This window comes from Pleurodeles waltl, chromosome 6 (assembly GCF_031143425.1).
Source record: "Pleurodeles waltl isolate 20211129_DDA chromosome 6, aPleWal1.hap1.20221129, whole genome shotgun sequence".
NCBI lineage: Eukaryota > Metazoa > Chordata > Amphibia > Caudata > Salamandridae > Pleurodeles > Pleurodeles waltl.
Window position 1 is genome coordinate 1434432902 of NC_090445.1, and position 23682 is coordinate 1434456583.

General features: G+C 45.0%; 1 protein-coding gene across 2 annotated transcripts in view; it reads left to right on the forward strand.

Moving 5' to 3' along the window:
* Positions 1-23682, forward strand: part of RASSF4 (Ras association domain family member 4) — a 404267-nt gene that overhangs the window by 296309 nt on the left and 84276 nt on the right. For both annotated transcript variants that reach the window (XM_069240816.1, XM_069240817.1), the window contains one exon: positions 11025-11170. In XM_069240816.1, the coding sequence (XP_069096917.1) occupies positions 11025-11170 (146 nt within the window). The remainder of the gene's footprint in view (positions 1-11024; positions 11171-23682) is intronic.

Sequence of the window (23682 nt, forward strand, 5' to 3'; positions counted from 1 at the left end):
ATTGAGTTGTATCTGTACTTCCCCTGAAGGAGCCTTGACTGCTCCAGCTATGCTTCCCAAATGAGAGTCCGGTGCAGGAAGGGGTGTTAGACCCATTTGAGAAGGATCCTTAATAGGGTGGGCCTAGGGACATCAGGACTAGAAGGCCTCAACTACCTCAGTTAAGCGCAGTGGCCCCCGAATGCCCTGTGGCCCTCCGAACAGGGTTCTAACAGAAAGTTATAATTTGAGCCGAGAAATCATCCCACCTCTGCAAAATCTTGTTATGCATTGTTTACAACATACATATGTAGAGTTTGAAAAAGGAATGTAGGTAAACATTTTATGCAGATATCATTCATATAGTGATACGGTGCATATAGTACACAAGTTACCTGAATGGAAACCTGCAGGCACATGCTCAAAGGTATAAATCACATGAATAACCTTAATTTACACTTTGCACAATTTGGGTACTCTGTATGTGCTTCAGTACTGGCCTTCTTACTTGGAATTTTCTGTTTCCAAATTTGGAGGCTTTGACTCTGTGGTGTGCTAAAGTCATGGGCCACACAGCATCCTACAGTGTGTCATGGGACATACAGGGGAAATATAGAAACACACTCAAATACCAATAAGATGTCAAGGAACCATTCACGCTGTCTCAGCCAAAACCTAAAAAGTACAATTAAGACCCACAGTTTGTTCCTTTTCTACAAATTCTCCATTAGAAATATTGCTGTTAATAAATTGTTTTTCTAAAGTATGTCTTCCATTTCCAGGTAGTATTAATAACAGGTGTTGGTACTTCCCAATTTAATGACACTCAATTTACTGATCTCAGAAGGATAGAAGGTTGAGTCTGCCTTGCCAGGATTTAAAATCGTGATTTACAAATAACTGCATTTCTCAGAGGTAAGCATTCAACTCACTGAGCCATCCTATTGTGAGTGCCACAGCTCTCATTCCATCGTCCGGCCACCCTGATGTGGGGGCAGTGCTTAATTTGTAAATAAAAACGTGCTGGTGCCCAAAGCCCTCCTCCTAAACACACAGCTTCTGCAAATAAATGTGCGAACAAGAAATACTGAGGTAGCCTAATCCTAAAGCCATTTCTGGCCTCTTTAATCCATTTACAGCCACTCCCTGCCCTTTAGCTCACTCTTGCAGCTTTCTGCTTTCTCCCTTTGTGACGCTTTTTCATTTTTCTCTTCCTTCGTCTTTCCCATATGTCTTTTGCTCACAGTAAATGCTTGAGACAGAAAAATATGTGCTGACCCTGAAAAATAAGTGCTGGTGCTCCGCACTGGAAACAATAAGCACAACTTAAGCATTGGATGGCCACACTTGTGTTATCAGAAAAAATATTATGACTGTATCTCTGCATATGCTACTATTAAATACCATACCACCAACTGACGAACTGCTGTTGTGGTAAATATGTTCCCCTGAGCATATAAGATACTTTTATTTAGACTGATGAGGTACAACATATTACGGTAAATTCGCCCTGAAAAGCAACGAACCCTCGTTTCTGATAAATGCTAGAGGCAAGAAACGCGCATAAAAGGATTACCAGAGATTCTGAGCCGGTCACTGCAGCGGGGCACAATTGACACGGCTGAGATTTTAAGGGGTGTGCTTCTAGGATTTACAATGCATTGGTGAGGAATGCATTTAGGAATGTTCATAAAATGGTCCCAAGTTGAAGCCATAATTTTCATGGAAACGACTATGAACGAAAACTGGTTCCTTTTAAAGACAATGCACCAAACCCGAGGAGGGGATTTTTTTTTTTTTTACTGTGGTGAAAGATTCCTTGAAGTACATCATACTACATTAAACAGGTCAGGACCAGTAATTAACAAATTAAATTATGATTGAAATCCATCATTACCTTTTTACGTGCCGCCTGTTTGTTTAAACATTAAAAATACCAATGGAATCCAGTGCGTTTCTATTGAAAGTGCGTTTTGGTCCTGCAGAAAAATAGTGGCATTTATCTCAAAAACCCATGCAGCAGTACCCCTTCCACCCACCCTATTGTGAACTGCATCCAAAATGTCAAGAATCAGTGCAGTTCCTTTCCCAGATACCTACTGACCGAGTTGAGATGTGGAAAAGAGTCCTCTGGTCAGGAAGGAGGAAAGCCTCCTTTCGAAAATGTTTCTCAAATATGTATGGAATTTTCAGTGACTTGCCTTTCCTTCGGATGTTGGGTTATATTGTCCGTGTTGGGATTTGCTCTATTTTGTCCTGTTTGCCACCCTGTCAATTGTACAGGAGAGTATGGAAAAGTGTCCCCAGTATGTTCGGTTTCAGGATAGGCTTGCCTATACAGTCAGTAACCATACGTACATCCTTGTCTGTATAAAGATGCTCGCCACGCTCTGTACTTGACCTCTGTATCACCAGTGGTGAAACATTCTCCCCTCTGGGTTCTGGGTTGCCCACGCCAGGGATGAATTTACCCCCTGGAAGAACCCGGCTGATCCGGTACATCACATAGCACACTTGTTATTTCTCGCCTTCTGATACGTGAGTGAGAACAGCAGCACAACTTCAGCCATGAGACTTCCTGAAGGTGTTTCCTGGAGGTGTTTCCTGAGTTATTGTAGAACTAGATGTGAAAGTTCAGTCCTCCAGACTTCCAGGCCTTCCTTTTAAGGGTTGCTGTGTTGTCCCTGCTTGAGGCGGCACCTGGAAATGCTGTACGTGTCACTAGTCAGCACCACATCTGGATAATAGTGTACGTGCCTCTCATCAGCGCCACATTTGGGACACCCTGAACAGGTCATTGCTTGAGGAACACTGTACGTGTCTGGCCTTGTGAACAATAAAGGTGTCACCTCCCAGGGCCTAAAAGGAATGCAGCTTAAGCCATTGTTCATTGTGGCTGCTAGGCAACACTGTGTGTGTTGGTGTGGAGCAAGCCATCTAGGGAATGTAATATGTGTCCCTTCTCACTGACAATAGGTACCCGTTATACGTGCACAGAGTGCTTCTGTGGAGCTAGAGTGTTAACACTGATCACAGACGACTGAGGGGAGTCAGGTGGGGACGCCATGCTGCTCGAGAGCTCCTGGGAAATTCAGAGCACATCAAACTGAGCAAGTTGTGGGAATGAGGAAAACTGGTGTTTTTAACCAACCTGTGTTTACCATGCCTTTGTGAAACCGATTATCTCACCAAGAGAGGGAACATATACTTTATCAGAGAGTGCAGCAAACAGATTAAATGGCTAAAACTAGATAATTTATATTTATTTAGAGAAGTCCAAAACGCCCTTACATTAATAGTGTCCCCAGGCTATCTACTTTCTATCGTCTACTTTTAAAATGTCAAAATATGAGCATTTTGGAAGGAATGGAAGGGCGTTTTCAGCTGTCGTTTGACTTCATTAGGGATTTAGGAAGCTACCTGCAAAGGGATATCTTTCTTAAGATAACCACTTTGTTGCCGGATATGTGAACAGACACCCCTACGAGATGTAGTTTAGTAGCATTTAATTTCTTCCTATTTTGGCAGTGATATTGCACAAATTTTAGTACTGTCCCTCATGTCACAGTGATAATCTATACAGGACAGTTTATGTATTATGTTAATCAAAGTACTAATAGTTTAGTTGTAAAGTGGTGCACTGAAAGCCATAATAAGGTGCATCCACTGTAGGACAGTTGCTAAGCTGCATATGATATAGCTATTAAAGTTCCTATATAATCAATTAATTTGTCATTATGTTATAATTCATGATGAAAACTAGTAGTGTGCACTAAAACGATAATAGATTTTATGTGAGAAGCCTTTTAAATGTAATGTGCAAATGTAGAAACTTAGTACTACGTTATAGTTACATGAAAATGTTAACAATCTTTTTATTTTTGAATTTATTGTAACATGAACAAATCTAGTAGCTTAATAATATTGAGTTATGGTTTAGGATATTAAATGTGATTAAATACATAAATAAACGTGCTGCTTTAATGCACTTATTTTAGCCTAAGTGGGGCCTGAAAGGCCCTGCTTCGTGACTGGGCAGAAAATGTTTAATCATTCTTGCTAATGAGAACTTTTCTTTTAGACATCATTGTCATGAGAAAGCTAGCTTGATAATAGATTTTATTGTTTTACACATACAGATTAGGTGAATTTAGCCTTTAGCAGAGTAAATTCAGAAACTGGTAATATAAATAAATGTTACAATTCACATGGATGAGAAAAGATAAAATATTTTCTACCTGATGGTAATGGGAATATTTGGCGATGTTGCAGCCTGTGTCACATGATTGATTTTCATTGAATGTTACATCTTCTGCATCATATGAAGTGATGGACTGACAAATCATCTTGCCTTATGAACTTTAATATACCTTTCCCCAGCAGGGTCAGGAGCACTCATAACTTTTCCCTTTGAGAGATTTTTCCCCACTCTTTGCTGTTTGCTGAACCCCCTGTACTCTGACAGGTATAGCCCTCTCTATCCTTGCCCTCTGAAATGCCTTGCTGAGATTTAGACATTTTTTCGCTTGACCCAGAGAAAAAGGCTCTCCATCTGAGGTGCTGACGCTTTCCTTTTTTACTTACTTTTTGCCAACTTTAGTTAGTAGCCTATTATCCTAGATTTCCTTTTTCCAAATAATTTTTGTCTTTTTTTGTGCTTCTTGCCATTTGGCCACATGTGTTTAGGCCAGCATATGTTAATCCTAGATAGGGTAATCTGTAAGGTTTCCCTTATCCAAGGTAACTACATTTAAATGACTTTAAATTGCCTTGATGCTTGCAAGAACTGAGAAATTGCCTTCCCACATCCTCAAAATGAAGGAGTAGAAGTGTCTCATAAACATAGCAATGATTTAGGCTCTTTTTTTCATAAAAAAAAGTCAGATATTTATTCAGCCTTCCCGATAGGCTTCAACAGCCCTCAAGACATAGGTGAGCAATGTTTCAAGGGCTCAGTAACACTAGCACAAATTCTGCCTCTCTCCCCAGAAAAGGTTCTAACATTACTGGGCACCCTTAAATCAGGTTCTCCTCTGGATTCTGCACCTCACCACCGACTTTAGCACAAGGATCCTCAATAATAGTCCCCATTCTGACCGACTTGTTGAATCTGTCACTGGCTAATAGTTCTATTCCCCCACAGTGGAAACACCCTATTGTGAAACCCCTGCTTAAGAAACCCAACTTAGACCCATCTATACTTATTAACTACAGACCAATTTCCATGTTGCCAGCTTTCGCGAAAAACATGTAAACACTCATCTTTCCACATTCCTGGAAGATAATAACATTCTTCATCCCTCCCAGATGGGCTTCAGACCCTTAAACAGCAAAGAATCAGCACTGATTGGAGTCACAGAGGAGGTCAGGAAGCGCCTGGATCAAGGACTGGCTTCGGCAATTGTGCTTCTTGATCTCAGTGCTGCCTTTGACACTGTAGATCACGGTATCTTTCTCCAGAGAATGAGGGAAATTTGAGTCACAGGGAATGTTTTAAGTTGGTTTACCGAGTTTTTGGATGCAAGATCTTTTCAGGTACTTGATCGATCTTTCTACTCAAGTTGCATCAAGGGCGGTTAGGGAGTGCCACAGGGCTCCTCTCTTAGCCCCACGTTGTTCAATATTTATATGTTGCCACTGGCTAAGGTAATGGAACCTTATGACCTTTCCCTTCTATCATACGCAGATGATACCCAGTTGGTGGTATCTTTCTCCACTGCACAGAACTCATTTGAATCATCGCTTACCCCCTGTCTACGGGAAGTATCCAATTGGATATCTGATTGTAAACTCAAGCTGAATGGAGACAAAACAGAGGTTATGTTCTTGGGTCATCAGGCCCAACCAAATCTTACCCCTTCTGTTTTACAATCGTTAGGAGACCTTCCATCCCCCAAGGGATACATTAAGAGTCTTGGTGTATGGTTTGGCCCATGGCTGTCCATGGACCATCAGGAGAAGAAAATATCTGCCACATGTTTTAGCATATTTAGACTTCTTAGAAAGGTGTTCAAAATACTTCCATTTATCGCAGAGAGACTTATCATACAGGCACTAATCATCTCTCGCCTGGATTATGGGAACCCCTTATTTCTTGGGGCTCCAAATTATGTTAAAAAAGAAATCATCTGCAGCTTTGGCGGTAATTCAGTCAATAAAAAAGGCCAAATGGGGCAGATGATCTATGTCCTGTCTTGGCGCTAAATTGTGGAATTCCTTACCTTGGTCCTTAGTCAAACTGGCTACGAATTATCTTTCCGTTGGCTACTGAAAACATGGCTTTATTGATTTCTGTCCATAAGGTATTGTTGTGGAAGATTTCTGTGTAGCGCTGGGAGGCCTTTGGGTAGCTATGCGCTCTATACATTTTCATAACATAACACAACAGTGCTTGTTTTCTGCACATCAAGTGATTCTTCTGATGGTTTGTACTGTTTTTGCTGAAAGTGTAGTTCTGTTAATATTAGTTTGTTTGAAACTTTTCGCCTCCTTGGTCAGCCCTTGGTGATTCTGTATCGTTATAGAGAATCGTCCACCTGACTTTGAATTTGTAATAAAACCCCTTAACTATATTCCAGACTGGAGTTTTCCTTGTGTGGCCTCATTGGTCATTTTGTGTATTTGAATTGATTTGCTGTGAAATGTAATGACTTTTCCTCCACATCCTTATGCTGGGTCCAAAGATTAATTGACTAAGTTTAAAACATTATCTGGCAAAGAAGAAGTGCTACAGCAGCAACATGCCAACAGGGGCGAGATAATGCATTTATGGGTTAAGCCTGTACCTAGGCTTTATATTGTGCCAACACATTAAAGAATGAATGCTTGCAGTACTGCAAGCAAGGAAATTAGAACCATTTCATGCAGGCTAGTGTCACTCCCCGTGACTAACTGAAGTCAGTGGGGTGGCTTGGGATGGGACAAGGAGGCATGGCTGAGACAATTACCAGCATGGCACATCACCGCTAACTGAGCTCTACCATGGCATATTACTCTCACGGAAATCGTCCCCCATAGATCTTCAGTTGCAAATTCTCCAACAGATTGTTTCCTTAGGGATTTTTACCTGCAGACCTCTATAGAATACATCACTCCTGCAGATGTTCTCCCAAGGCCCGTCTCATGGCCTCCAGGTTTTTCCCTGTTTGCTCATCACTCCTGCAGATCTCTCACGTCTTCCTCTCTCCCTGGACACTATCTCACTCCTTAGAGCTCCCTGTCCCTGGTTATATCTGAACACTTGCAGAAACCTTTCCCAGGACACTTTTAAGCGCTGCAGCTAGGTCTCCCTAAGTGAGAGGTAAGTGAGAGGTAAATGGATGTCTAGTTTGTTCTCCTCATGGGCTGCAATGCACCCCACTAAAGAGAGAGAGTAATGGTAAAGTGCACATGGATTTGTTTGAGTTTGCATACACAGTGCACATGACCAAGAGGTTGAGGACTGGACTGCACATATAAAGTGGGATTAGGAATGATTTTCATGGTTGATCTTTTTTCTGTAATTGGGAAGACAAGTTACAAATGGTAGAGTGGAATGCTACTGAGAGCATTCGAGTTGGTAATGTATGTTGTTTAAGGCATCTTATTTGCCACTTTGTTTCATCTATGCTACCAGCAGAAAAATACAGAGTTTTGAGGACTTAGCTATTTTTATTTTAACACCAAGAGTCAAACAAAAAGTAATATGACGTGTTATGTTGTGGCAGGGACTCAATCGTGACCTTTTGTTAATTAATTTTATTTTTTCAATTCCTATCCTCGTTCTCTTCTTTTGCGCTCTTAAAACTCATTAAAGAGATTTTAAAACTAAATCAACAGTCTCCTGTGGCTTGTTTTTTAGCAAGAACCGCAGGTGCATAATGTGATGCACACGACTCTCAATCTGTGCAGTTGTCAACTTTAGAGTACTGATTAGAAGCTAATTCTTGAGTTAGAAACAGAGGCATGTGTAGTTCGTTAAAATTATGTTGTCAGAAAGCACCTTGAAGAGAACAAAAGAACCAAAATACATTGAAGGCATACTGTTCCAAGTCTCACAGAGCTGTCTGAATTGGCTCTTTAGAACTGGGGCAGGTACAAGGAGTGGTACCTCAAATTTTAATTGTCGTAACATAAGTAACCTTTGATATAAAGTATTGCTGCTTTACATGCAGTGGCTCAGGGAATAATTCAGAAGCCTATTGTGCCATGGCTTTCTGTCCTTAACGAAAAGAAATGTGTGTGTGCTTCTGAACTGAAACCCTTTAAATGTGTGCTCAGGGCTCATAGATTACCGTTTACTTTAACATCTGCTCTCCCCCAGGTTTCATGGAAGGCAGTCAATAGCAATATCAACGTGACTTGAGACGCATGCTGATTGGCTGTGTATATGTCAGTACAAATTACATCAAGCATGATTAACGATCTGCCATTCACATTCTTCATGCAATTTGAGAAACACAGTTTTAGGCCAGAGCTATCAAATACTGTTGGTGCTCCTACCTGCTTCCCTAAAGGAATACAAAAAATTGGTATGCATAGTGAGCTAAGCATGGGCCGCCAGCCCATCACAGTTACAGAGCACTTGGCTGAGATGAGCCAACTGCCTGTGGTAAATAATGGATTTGTTTAAAAAAATTTTATTGGCATTACATGTACCCTCCTTCTCTAATGAGTCTTCCCTTTTCTTTTAGTTTACTCTTCCTTTTTTTGAATGTATACAGCACGAATGGATTAGGCAAGCAGGCCCAATTATTACAGGTTTCCAATATGGTAGACATGTTTTTTCAACCTACTTCACTCTTACTGCACTGGTATAAAACCACAGCACAACAGATACCCTTTTAAACGATTCTTCTCTGTCTGCCCATCTAGCCTTGCTAGCTGTCAAAACACGCTTCACTTCAGGGACTGTTGTCTAGCAGTCATGGTTCCTGGTTGGCTAATTCATGCAGCAGCCAATCACAGCTAAGTGTCCTTGTAACCAAAATGGTTTGTATGTACATGGTGGAACCCCGCAGACGGGTGTGAGGCAAGTCCCTATGCTGTGTCAGTCTTAATTCGCAGGATTGAAGACACCAGTTAGACCTCCATTTTTTGCCATTCCTCCTCATATACTGCAAAGCTACCACACGATTCAATTTAGACATTTTTGTACTGTTTATGTTAGTGCTTTCTTTTCCACAAATATATGATAGGTGCCTCTTTGTTAACAAACTACCGAATGTATAACGTAAGTAGGTCCTCAATGTTTTCTTAGCGCTGAAGTAGCGTAGAGCACGTTTTTGATGGTTGGCAGGATGAGCTTGGATTTAGGTTGGGTAGGAGAGAGGCTTGCTTCCTACAGCTGCAAGGAGAACGCTGTGAGTCAGTGTACAGACTCGCATGGAGAACACTGTTTACAACAGCGAGCAGGGCCGGTTTTAGGGCAGTACGGGTGCACTGGGCGCTGACATGAAAAGGGCGTGGGGAAGGGGGTGACATTGGTGGCCATTATGACCCTGGCGGCACATACCGCTATATTATGACCATGGCGGGTTTGCAGTTGGAAACCCACTACAATACCACTCATACTGCCACAGCGGTATGAACCGCCAGGCCGGAGATCTTCACCTCTGACCCAGCAGCCCCCAGAGTGCCGCCAGTAGTATTGTGACCTGGTTTACCGCCATGTTTTCCACGGCGGTAGCCACGCCATGAAAATCATGGTGGTAGGGCTACCGGTAACAGGGATTTCCTTCCCTGTCACCGATAGGCAGGATCCTCACCCCTCAGCAAGCACCTGACCCCTCCACCCCCCATACAAACACTAACCCCCATCCCCCAATCCATACACTAACCCCGCACCCCTTCATATTCGCACACACCCGCAGACACACACACACTCACACACACAACACCCATTCATGCACCAACAGACAGGCACTTACCACACAACTGCCACCCCCCCACACTCATTCACTCATACATCCCAACACGCATCAATACAGACATCCAAAAACACTGACGCAGACGCACACACACATTCATTCACACACTCAGTCACGCACACACAACACCTCCCCACCCTCCCTTCCCTTGTCAGTCGATCACCTTACCTGGTGGTCACGGTGGTCATCTGGGAGGGAATGGGGTCCATGGCGCTTGCTCCGCCGCCAGCGCCCCACCAACACAACACCACCACGCCTATTACTAAGTCATAATAGGCGTGGCGGTGTTGTGTTGATGTGGTGGTGCCAGCGGAGCAACCTCCACTGCACCACCAACCGCCAGTATGGCTGCTGGCGGCTCTCCACCCAATTTATGGAGGAGAGCTGCCAGCAGTCATAATATGGCAGTCTGAAAACTGCCATCACTGGCAGTCTTGTGGCTGGTGGGACTTCGATGGTCTACGTTGTAGACCGCCAAAATCATAATGACCACCATTGAACTTTGGCAGAGGACTGTTTTTAGCAATAACTTACAACTTAAAAGCACCTGCTAACAGTTCCTTGTGCATCCAGCTTTCATAGCGCAATTAAAAAGTCTACAGAACTATTGTGGTTTATGTTCCTGCTAGAAAGAGAGAGATAAGAGTTTTGTCTAATGGCAGTCTTGACTCACCATAAAGTAGGTCATAGAGTTAATATGCCTACTGCAAATAACAACTGTATTTTATGTGGCTAGCTGACTAAAGTCAGCCTTTATCAGCTCTTTAAAACAAATGATATGTATGTAAGAGTGGGGTTATGGCGAGATGAGGGGCACTTTTGCAAGTGGTAGTGAGGGAATCCTAGGAGGAATTCATTGGGAGGGGGCGCAAAAAAAAGAAGATTATCGCACCGGGCGTCATCTGCAGTAAAGTCGGCCCTGACAGCAAGCACATGGTGTATGTGTCACTCAGTACACCTTTGGGAGCCCTACACACATTCCTCCCGTGCCTGGTATAGGGATTGCTTCACAGAGCGAAGGGAGCACTGTCCTGATCACTGCCCAGGGACATGTATGCTCTGTATGTGTAACCTTGCTGAACCTTTCTGTTGTGCTAAGATGGCTGATCTTTCACCTATTTCTCTCTGATGTGGCAGGTGGAAGGTGAGTTGATTATTGAAGGCCTGTTGAACATCTCTTGGGGACTACGGCGGCCAATAAGATTGCAGATGCATGATGATAACGAGAGGCTCACGCTTCCCCCGCCAGGGATCTGGAGCACAAACCCATGCAACATAAACAGGTATGCCATGGGCACTCTGGGTGGTAAACACATGTACAATGAGCCGCTACAGACGATTGAGTTCAGCTAAATTAAAGAAGTATACTTAGTGGCTAAGCTTTAATTGAGGGGGTGAGTGCAAATACTGACCTGAGCAAGGTTGGTGTCTTTAAAGAATTAGCCTCAAGAGGCAGCTGTAAAGAACAGAGTGAGAAGGAAGAGCCTTTAATGGATAGTCAGATCGGATGCAACACACAGCATATAGCAGGACACCCATGACTGGCCTCTTTCTACTTGCATAAGGTTGTAGGTTGTGTCGTCATTCTTGCTTTGGGACTTGGCCAGCTGTACCCTCCCAAAGAAATACTAAGGGTCTCCCTCACATATAGTATGCAAGAGGGACCTTGAGGCATTTCTCACCTACCCCTCTGAAAGCACAATACATTATTGACACAAACGTTGGGCTCATTACAGCAGGGGGAGGTGTCTTTCTCCCTGTATCCCTTCTGGGTCCAAAAATAGATCAGACAATGTAGGTAATAGCCATCAGCAGCGAATCAGAAATGAAGAAATTCCCCCCTTTCCTAAATTGTCCTTTCCAAGGCAGTCCTTTGTTATGCTTTACATGTAGTCTTCAAAAGAAACAAAAATACTGGAACCTAAATATAAGGGGAGTTCAGGACTGTATTCTCCATTGTGGTAGTCATTACTAGGCTGTTCCATCGAGCTGCAGGTGAGTCCAAAGGGATGGGCGAAAAAGCATCTAGCCACATGGCCTGCTGGAACCCAGAGTGTCAGCCTGAACACCTTCTGCAGTGCTTGCACAGTGAAAGGCTGTATGCCCTGAAGGAAAGGGTACATTTGCTAGGTACGGGTTGATTGCTTTGCACACATGTGGGCTTCTCTGGTTGATACGTCTCCCTCATATCTCAGTTTGCTTTCATACTGGTGGGTGCTGCAGACCTTATTAAAACATAAATTCCCTTTCCTCTGACTCTACAATGGTGGGCATCGAGATGGCAGAGATGGACAAGAATATGAAGTGGGGTACCCTTTTATCAGCTCATCTGTTGAAAGAAACGCTATAGCTGTTTCTAGTCTCACACCGGAGTCATCACAGCTAAAATAAAAGGGAAAGTGGAGCAGCCAATACAACATACTAAACTGTGTTGACATGGGGATGTCCCCTGCATGCGTATACGGGCGTGATCCTTTCCCTGATTGTCCGACTGCATGTGAATCTGATATCCTGACTTTCATTTTGGCTCTTGCATCACACTTCTCTAGCGGTGTCCATAGGGGCCTAGACCTGTCCTTGGCAATCCAAGGTCCAGGACCTGTCCTGTGACCTGGAGGGGTGCACCAAGTGTGTCCTCACGATGGAGAGAGAACTATTGTACATAAAGCAGTGTTGCAGCATACCATGGTTTTTTAATTTATAGTTTGACCGGACCCTTCTATCTGTGTCAGTGAATGTGACCTACTGACCCCTCTTGTGTAAATGTTTCTCAGTTATGTGTCACCCAGAACCTTGCACTGACATCATATATGCATGTCAAGTATGCGCATAGTGAGGCAGCGATATACGCATGGTACTAGGACTGCATGTGTGTGACTGTGTTAGTGATTTTCCTTCATACCTGTGGCTGTAGAGTGGCAGTACAGGCACAAGTGAGGAGGGTGGAGACAGGGTGCCTTTACAAATTGTATGAAGACTTTGTTGGCGAAGGGCTGCCAATTAGTAAATCCTGAGCACTGACCTTTGGTAGATGGTGGGCGGGGGTGAAGAGTGGGACTGCAGATTCCTCTCTTGATGAGGAAGTTTGTAGGTCAGACCTGCCCCTTGTCCCAGGCTACTGCATTAGAAAGGCTGACAGTCAGCAGAAACCTGCTGCTGCATCAATGCTGTGGACTATCCACCTCACTTTAACTGAAGTTCCAAAACTTCAGTGGGTTATTGTGTTTGCTCTTGGCACTGCATGAGAACATTGTTCCCCTTGTAAGGAATCTACATACCCATGGAGATTCTCATTGCAGCTATCTGAAGGGACACTTCGGAAGTTTGAAAATAAACATCCCACGACCCCACTTCCTATAAAACACTGTTAAGACATCCTGTTTATTGTCCTAGACAAAGAATAACATGAACAGCAAAGTACAGGTGCTATAACACGTGCTTACAAGGCCAAACATGTAGGCAAGTTGTATTTAAGGCTCTACTCTCTATTACAGCAAAAAAGGTGGTAGATGTTATTTTTGAAAACGTCAGCCCCCTTTCATAATCAACTAGTAATACACTCTGGCTGGCACACCGTCTTACAGACCACCCTATCCCCCCCTCAGTTGCCCTCCCAGTTTGACGCTCTGGACCAATGGTATACACTGTTCCTGACAGTTTTCTCAGCCCTTTACTATACTATTGAACCTGACCTTTTTTGCAGGGTCATCCCAAACATTTTGCCTTCACCACTCCTCTTGCTAGATTAGTTTTTGTTAGAATTAGGACTCTGCACAATTTACCACTGCTATTCAATGATAAAGTGCTTGTGCTCTCGCCTTTTAACATAGTGAAATTGGTTTACATCCAGTTCGCATACTTGTTTTACTTATAAGTTGCTTGTAAACTGGTACTACATGTACGCAGTGCCTGTAAACTAAATGCTACTAGTAGACCTGCAGCACTAATTGTGCTACCCATTTAAGTAGCCTTTTGAAACGTCTCAGGCCTGCATTGCCGCTTGTGTGGGCAGTTTGAAACTGCCATTTCGGACAGGTAAAATAAACCTTTTGCCAGGCTGCACCTTCCTTTTTAATGCATATGTTACCTCTATGGTGGGCCCTAAACAACTCACAGGCCAGGGTGCATAGTATTTCAAAAGTTAGACATGTCCAGGTAGTGAAAAACTCTCAAATTAGTTTTTCAATATTGCAACACATTGACTATCCCTTAGGAAAACATTGGGTTACCTTGTTACATATAATAGCTGATAACTGTTGGTTGGGAGGAATAAGGAATGTCATGTTTGGTGTTAGAGGAATTTGTAATTTTATTAATTGTAAAGTCGGATTTTAAGTCTCTATTCTGAAAATGCCACATATAGAAAGCTCAAATTTTCTTGCCCTAACCATTTGGTGCCTGCAGCGTGTTCCCGGGTCACATGACTAGGTGTAATTGGCAGTTGGTCTTTGCGTTTTCCCATAGAGGGTCACACAATAGAAGGTCTGTGTATTGGCAGGATGGGCCATCCTGACTTGACGAGGGGGTGGAGCTTTCACCTGTTTCACTTGCACTTCAAAGTAACTGCCTTAACTTACGCAGAAAGGACTTCACACTAGCAGACAAACTGGGACCAGGACAGGGAGTCATGAAATTCCAGACCCCTCTGAAGGGTGTAGACTTCATAAGTTTCTTCCAGTTTAGAGTGAGGACCAGGTACAAAAATTGGCCCCTCAGACCCACTCTTCAGTACACCATTGGACCTGTGGATACTACAGAAGGAATGCCCTGTTGCTTGAAGCCTGATCTGCTGTCTGAGAAGGAACACTGTATGTGACCCTTCATCTTAGGCTGAAGTGACTCCAAGGGTCACCCGACTGACCCCCTGTTCTGAGGCATAGGGACACAACAAGCTTTAGAGGCATCCCTGCTACTACCTAACCGACCTTCTGTACCCGGCCTGCCTGGACCTGGAACCTGGTGTGAGTTTGTGATCTCCAAGAGGTGCCACTCAGGTCCAAGACCCTTGGTGTGGCACGAGGTAAGCACCTCTTAAAAGAAATTCTGAAGTCCTGGTGAAACAGACTTTTGAAATACAGTGACCACCAGCAATGCAAGAGCTGCACTTGGCGCTACAGCATCGACAGCCTGCAGTGACCACAATTGTGAAGCCCCAGAAATGACCATCTGCGGTGGTCAACAAGATTTTTGCACTTGTGTTACTCTAACGACCTTCTGCGATGCTCTCTCTGCTCCTCGCAGCATCCTTCACCGCAAGCATAAGTCTACGCGCTAGACTTCTGCAGGACCTGGTTCCTGGATCTGGGCTTCGCTCCATCGCAAACAGCTTGAACTTGTGACTTTCACCCGTCTCACACAACCAGATACCCACGAGTGGCGCTTTGTGTTTTTAGGCCCTGTACTTCTTTACATCTTTTAAATTGCCTAGCTCCAGTTCTACCGATTGAATTTTGGCAGTTTCTCTAAATTGGAGTGGAATTTTTATTGTGTTATCATATCATTACTGTTGGTGTGGTGCACAAATACTTAACATATTGCCTCTAAGTAAACCTGACTGTTTTTGTGCCAAGCTACCAGAAAGTTAAGCGTAGCCTAATTTAGGCCCTCATTACAACTCTGGCAGTCGGTGATAAAGCGGCGGTAATACCACCAACAGGCCGGCGGAAAAAAAAATGGAATCACAACCATGGCGGAAACCGCCAACATAAACAGCCACTTTAACACTACGACTGCCACGGCGGTAAAAACAAACACCGCAGCGGTAACTGTTAACAGACAGACGGAGGACAAAGTACCGCCCACCCTATCACAACAGGCCTATCCGCCACCTTTTCCGGGGCGGAACCAACGCTCCCAAAAGCACGGCGGAAACAGTACACAGAAGGGAAACCACTCACCTCTTGAAACCCAACGAGGAACCAGGACGCCATGGAGCCCGAACTACACATCCTGCCTATGCTGCTCTTCCTCCTGCTCTATCAGGAGCAGGACAGATGCCATGGTCAACCACGGTGACTACTGCACCTACAACACAGGGGAGGTGGGGACGGAAAAGAGAGTGACACACACACGCAACACGCAATACCTCCACCCCCACCCTCACCCACAACAACATACACACAAATACATGCAGCAACATTACATATACACTCCCCCACCCCCCAGAAGAATGCAAGGACAAAAGGAAATAATTGTAACGATTGTAATCATGAAAAATCTGATAGTCAAAATTCAAAATTCAGTATATACAAATATGTACACCAACTACACCAGTCCGGATAGTGTACCAATCATTGTCCGTGGACCACTGGTCCCCAAAAGCATGGGCGAAGCCCACACAAAATACCTGACTGGAAACGGAGAGAACGATGCTGGGGCATCAGATCGAAAATAAACAGGCACCTCAGGGGGAGGGGGAGCACCTCAGCCAGATGAACGCACAACGCCACTGTTGCACGAGGGGGCTCCATGCCCATTGCTGTATCCTGGGGAGTGCAAAGCCACAGTCTCTCAAGTCTCTCCAGTGAGTGGTTTGCCCCCTGCTTTATCCTGGGGAGTGCAAAGCCACAGTTTCTCAAGTGGATGACATTCTCCACTGATTCTGGAGGGGGCTTTGAGCCCAGAGTGCTTCATCCTGCCAAGGACTGTGTTAGTGGATGCTTTTCTTCACTGGTTCTGGAGGGGGCTTTGTGCCCTGAGTGCTTCATCCTGCCGAGGACTGAGGTAGTGGATGTCATTCTCCACTGGTTCTGGAGGGGGCATGGTGCCCACAGTGCTTCATCCTGCCAAGGACTGTGTTAGTGGATGCTTTTCTCCACTGGTTTTGGAGGGGGCTTTGTGGCCAGAGTGCTTCATCCTGCCAAGGACTGTGTTAGTGGATGCTTTTCTCCACTGGTTCTGGAGGGGGCTTTGTGCCCAGAGTGCTTCATCCTGCTAAGGACTGAGGTAGTGGATGTCATTCTCCACTGGTTCTGGAGGGGGCATGGAGCCCAGAGTGCTTCATCCTGCCAAGGACTGTGTTAGTGGATGCTTTTCTCCACTGGGTCTGGAGGGGGCTTTGTGCCCAGAGTGCTTCATCCTGCCAAATACTGTGTTAGTGGATGCTTTTCTCCACTGGTTCTGGAGGGGGCTTTATGCCCAGAGTGCTTCATCCTGCCGAGGACTGAGGTAGTGGATGTCATTCTCCACTGGTTCTGGAGGAGGCATGGTTCCCAGAGTGCTTCATCCTGCCATGGACTGTGTTAGTGGATGCTTTTCTCCACTGGTTCTGGAGGGGGCTTTGTGCCCTGAGTGCTTCATCCTGCCAAGGACTGAGGTAGTGAATGTCATTCTCCACTGGTTCTGGAGGGGGCATGGTGCCCAGAGTGCTTCATCCTGCCAAGGACTGTGTTAGTGGATGCTTTTCTCCGCTGGTTCTGGAGGGGGCTTTGTGCCCAGAGTGCTTCATCCTGCCAAGGACTGTGTTAGTGGATGCTTTTCTCCACTGGTTCTGGAGGGGGCTTTGTGCCCAGAGTGCTTCATCCTGCCAAATACTGTGTTAGTGGATCCTTTTCTCCACTGGTTCTGGAGGGGGCTTTATGCCCAGAGTGCTTCATCCTGCCAAGGACTGAGGTAGTGGATGTCATTCTCCACTGGTTCTGGAGGGGGCATGGTGCCCAGAGTGCTTCATCCTGCCAAGGACTGTGCTAGTGGATGCCTTTCTCCACTGGTTCTGGAGGGGGCTTTGTGCCTAGAGTGCTTCATCATGCCAAGGGCTGAGGTAGTGGATGTCATTCTCCACTGATTCTGGAGGGGGCATGGTGCCCTGAGCGCTTAATCCTGCCAAGGACTGTGTTAGTGGATGCTTTTCTCCACTGGTTCTGGAGGGGGCTTTGTGCCCAGAGTGCTTCATCCTGCCAAGGACTGTGTTAGTGGATGCTTTTCTCCACTGATTCTGGTGGGGGCATGGTGCCCAGAGTGCTTCATCCTGCCAAGGACTGAGGTAGTGGATGTAATTCTCCACTGGTTCTGGAGGGGGCATGGTGCCCAGAGTGCTTCATCCTGCCAAGACTGTGCTAGTGGATGCTTTTCTCTACTGGTTCTGGAGGGGGCATTGTGCCTAGAGTGCTTCATCCTGCCAAGGACTGAGGTAGTGGATGTCATTCTCCACTGATTCTGGAGGGGGCATGGTGCCCAGAGTCCTTAATCCTGCCAAGGACTGTGATAGTGGATGCTTTTCTCCACTGGTTCTGGAGGGGGCTTTATGCCCAGAGTGCTTCATCCTGCCAAATACTGTGTTAGTGGATGCTTTTCTCCACTGGTTCTGGAGGGGTCTTTATGCCCAGAGTGCTTCATCCTGCTAAGGACTGAGGTAGTGGATGTCATTCTCCACTGGTTCTGGAGGAGGCATAGTTCCCAGAGTGCTTCATCCTGCCAAGGACTGTGTTAGTAGATGCTTTTCTCCACTGGTTCTGGAGGGGGCTTTGTGCCCAGAGTGCTTCATCCTGCCCAGGACTGAGGTAGTGGATGTCATTCTCCACTGGTTCTGGCGGGGGCATGGTGCCCAGAGTACTTCATCCTGCCAAGGACTGTGTTAGTGGATGCTTTTCTCCACTGGTTCTGGAGGGGGCTTTGTGCCCAGAGTGCTTCATCCTGCCAAGGACTGTGTTAGTGGATGGTTTTCTCCACTGGTTCTGGAGGGGGCTTTGTGCCCAGAGTGCTTCATCCTGCCAAATACTGTGTTAGTGGATGCTTTTCTCCACTGGTCCTGGAGGGGGCTTTATACCCAGAGTGCTTCATCCTGCCAGGTTCAGTGGTGGTTTGTGACTGTGTCAGGGGAACCGACTGTTCCGAGGTCCCTGATAGGCCGGGCTGGTCATCTTGATCCAGGCGTGCAGAGCTGCTGTTGTCACTGTGGGCCTCTTCTGTGGGGGGACTGGATATGTCTGGCACCTCCTGTCCGGTGACGTTGGGTAGGGGTCCTGTTGGGGTGTAAATGAATAGTTATTGTATCTATGTGATCCGTCTCGTGCAATGGATGAGTGACCCTCTACTCCTGTGCTTGCATTATTGCTGTGGCACGTGTGTGATTGGTGATTTTGGGGCATGAGTGAGTCTCTCTACTGGACATGCTTTGGTGATGGGTGTCCATGCATTGGTGTTACATGCAGGGCTTGATTTTGGGATGTGTGGGTTGTGTTAGTGGGGTATCTGTGGGTTGTTGGGGTGATGGGTGTGAGGGTGAGGGTGGGAATATGTGATGGCATGCAGGTGGGGTGTGGGGATAAAATAGTAAGATTTGCCTTACCAGAGTCCAGTCCTCCTGCTACTCAAGCGAGGCCCTCAGGATGCATGATCGCCAAAACTTGCTCCTCCCATGTTGTTAGTTGTGGGGGAGGAGGTGAGGGTCCACCGCCAGTCCTCTGTACAGCAATCTGGAGTCTGGATACCACGGAACGTACATTCCTCAGTAGGTCGTTCCACCTCTTCCTGATGTCATCCCATGTTCTTGGATGCTGTCCCACTGCGTTAACCCTGTCGACAATTCTGCGCCATAGCTCCATCTTCCTTGCAATGGATGTCTGCTGCACCTGTGATCCGAATAGCTGTGGCTCCACCCGGACGATTACCTCCAACATGACCCTGTTCTCCTCCTCAGAGAACCTGGGGTGTCTTTGAGGTGCCATGATGTGGTGTGGGTGGTGTGTGAGGTGGTGTCGGTTGTGATGTGTGAGGGGACGTGTTGGTGTGTGTTGTTTGAGGTGCATGGATGTTGTGTAAGTGATGATGTTGTGTGTCTGTGGATGCTGGTGTTGTTTTAGGTAGTATCTCTCTCTGGCCTTCTTTCAAAATTTTGATTGTAAGGGTTCGTGGGTGATGTGGGTGTGTGCTTTATATTGTATTGGGTGTGTGGGTGTGTGTATGTGTATCAGCTGTGTGTATTTCGCATTGTCCAATGGGGTTGTGTTTTGTTAGTGTGTGTGTATTTTGAGCGCGGCGGTGTGTACCGCCAATGGTTTACCGCGGTTGAATGACCGCTGCGTTGATTCGTGGGTCGTGATACTGTGGGCGTATTCTTGTTGGTGTGACGGTGGAGGTTTTGGTATCGCCAGTTTTTCTCTGACCTTTGGTGTGCCAGACTTGTGTGGGTGTCTGTATTGTGGCGGATTACGAGATGTGGGTCGTGATACCTGTAGCGGAATTCCACAGCCGCAGCGGTATGTTGGCGGACTTCTGCACGGCGGTAAGTGGCATTTACCGCCAGGGTTGTAATGAGGGCCTTAGTGACTTTTGTGGTTCACCCTGATAAGGATTGTGGCTGTTGCTTGAGAAGGGCTCACACACACCTCAGCCAACAACACAATTTCTCACACAGGTATATTGCAGAAGATGTTTAACCTGCTGCTGTTTCCTCTTTCCTTGATTCAATGTCTGCAAAACAAATCTGTGAGGGGAATACTAAGCTCTGCCCTCGAATCTCTACTATTCAAAATGTGTGTACATGTTATATGTAACCCAGTGGCAGTCGCCAGTGGGTAGTTACGATAAGGATTGTATTTCCATAAATTGAATGAAAAAAAGTATATAGAGCATACTAAACCTAAGGGTATTAAAGCGCTAAACCAGTCTGCAAAACCTGCACCCCCTGTCGAGGGCAAGAACTCCTAACGATGAAGACTAGGATGAGAAAGGCAAGTTTTAAGATGTTTTTGAAAGACAAAGACTAAATTTCAGGGAGAAGGGCTGGTTGGGTATTCCATATTTTCGCAGCAGTGACAGCAGAGAAGTGCACTCCCCACTTGACTTTGCGGAACCTCAGAACACCCACCTTCCGGCTGGTTGCTGAACTAAGTGACCTGCTTGGGACATACCACTGAAAAGATGACCTAATGAGCCACAGTCCTTTTGGCATAGACCCAGAAAGACTGTACATAGAACTTTAAAGATCACTCATTTCCTAACTGGAAGCCAGTGATGGACCTAAGGTCCTTCTCTGACAGAAAGGTGTTTAGGGGTATTCAGGCTGAGATGAGCAGTAGTGTTTTGAATAACTTGGAGTTTTGTCAATGAAGAACTATTGATATTTAAATAAAGTGCATTGCAGTAGTCTAAATGTGATGTACTAATGGCAGTAACCCTCTTTATGAAGTTCTGCAGGAGTGAAAAGGAAGAATTTCTTTGAAGTTCTGATAATGAAAAGCAGGTGCAGGCGATCCACTTAACTTGCATATTGAAATTCAAGGAGTTGTCAAAGATAACCCCAAGGTTCTTGACTGATTTTACCAGCATAGGTAGAGGGCCGCAAGATTCAGGTCACCATAGCTCAGACCAGATGGACTGCTGGACTTCAAACACCAGGACCTCAGTTTTATCTGCATTTAACTTTAGAAAGTTGTCATTCATCCCTGTACTAATAACAGCCATGCATTATTTAATTTCCTCTGCTATCAGCAGTATACTGGCGGTATTCGACACAATGGTTTGTGTGTTGTCCATGTTAGACCCAGCAGGCCACCAGCCCTGTGATTGTAGCCCTTCGCAATGGGTCGCAAATTGCAACCTATCTCATGAATATTAATGAGGTAGGTCCATTTGTGAACCCTTGTGAATCGCTAAATGAAACTCATAGAGTTTCATACATTCCAATAGCGATTACTTAATTGTGATTCACAAAAAATCGCAATTTGGTAACCGCTATTGTAAAGGATGATGCATCAGGCCCTAAGTGAGAAGCCCTTCGGCACCCGCACAGTAGTTTGACAGCCATCACCATGAACTGTCCCCAGTTGACAATTTGACCCCTGTCAGGTAGAAAGGAATGAAGAAAGTCAGGTGCTTCAGAGTCCACCCCAAGATTCCCATCGTAGCTGGTGAACCATGTGCGAGGGCAAGACAGTGATGAAGGCAGCCGATACGTTCAGCCATACCTCTCCCTGGCTTCTGATGTATTCTGTTGCTGCAATAGGCACATTTTGAGTGCTATATCCACTCCTAAATCCATTCTGGGAAGAGTCAAGAAGGTCCGGGGCTTCTATTAATTTTACCAATTCCTTATTGATGTATTTCTCTAGAATTGTATCCAGAGTAGGCAGCAAAAAGATAGGGCAAACATTTTTCAAGTTGTTAAGATCAACATTATGTTTCTTTAGTAAGGGGATAACAATGGCTTCTTTCCAGGACCTGGGGGATAATCCTCTTTCCAGAATAAGATGAAAAGTCTTCGTGAGATGATCTGCAACTAAATCTGGCACAAGCTGCAAGACATTGGGGGTAAGGATCTACTTGGGAGCCCGATTTAATGCCCATCAGAAATTCCTTAACTTGAGAAGGCGAAACTGGTGTGAAGGAAAAAAACAAAAAGTGAAGTGAAGGAAAATGCAGCACTCTAGAAGGGTCCTCAGGAACATTGGAGTGATTAAATTCTGAGAATATATTAACAATTTTAGTTCTAAAAAAAAATTAGCTACTTCATCACTGAAGGCTTGTGAACCATTCACACGTTGCTGACCGGGCGGGTTGGCAAGATTCTTCACAACTTTAAATATTAATTGGAGGAGTTTTTGTTGGCCAAATTTTATTATGTTAGAAGGTAGACTTGGCTTTAAAAATGGCACACATGTTAATTATAAAGCCTTGTGATTATCTTTCTCAGCTGGGTCCAGATTAATGTGCAACTTGCGCTCCTGTCTGCGGCACCGCCACCTAAGTTCTTTAAGTTTATCTGAAAACCCGAGGGCCCAAGCTATGCTCCTAGTAAATCTCTTAACTTTCCTAGGAGCCACAATATCTAAAGCAGCCTCCATCCAACTTGTGAACTCCTTCACGGGGCGGCAGGAGATAAAATTTATATCCAATGCTGTGCTATTAAGAGCATTATGCATAATTTCTGGTGTAAATCTGCTTCAATTTCTACAAGCTCGGGGCCTACCCTGTACAGGATTGGGGATGGTGACAATGTGGTAAGGCGAGATACTGAAGGCCACTACTCGATGATCAGTCCAACTAAGGGGAAGTATATCCCCGATACAAATACTATCAAAATTAATGAAAGTCTTGCCTAAGGTGTGCCCAGCAGAATGGGTCGGGATTGGATCAATTGATAAATACCCAAATTAGAAATAAGCTTGAGAACAGAAATATTGGAAGCATCTTCTAGATAAAAATAAAAATCTAAAGGAATTGTGAAATTGGGTAGAGTTATGAAATGTTCCAAAACCTGAATCCACGAAGCAGAAAAATTAACTTGCGAGCCGGGCGGGCCCTAGACCAATATTCCATAAAAAGTGGCTTTCACGTGAATTTCAGTCTGAAAGAAGTTACTTCGCACAAATCCTGTGAGAGAGTAGCCAACAGTTCTAAGGTGTCCGGACACATTATTGCTAATCCTCCACCTATTTGTGATGGGCAATCTAATCTGGTGATCACATATTCTATGAGGGCAGCTGCCGCTAGGTCAGTGCCTGAGTTTTCTTTAGCCCAGGATTCTGTAAGAAAAAGAAAATCTAAGGCCATGAATTGAACTAAGTCTGTGATTTTGTATTTATGCTTAATGAGAGAACATGCGTTAATTAGGGCACATATAATTTTAGTTTGATTATTCAGTCCCTTATTCAGACTCCCTGACCCAGCCTTCACAGGGGAGCCATCGGTAGTAGTGTCATCCATTGAGTTAACAAATAAGGCACAGCAAGAGGTCATAGCCTAAATAACATTCACAGGATGACATCACAGGAAGAGTGTTTTTTGTTTTCCTAATAACTTTGACGTTGTTTGACGAATCTTCACAAAAGAAATGTTCTTCCACCTCATCTGCTTC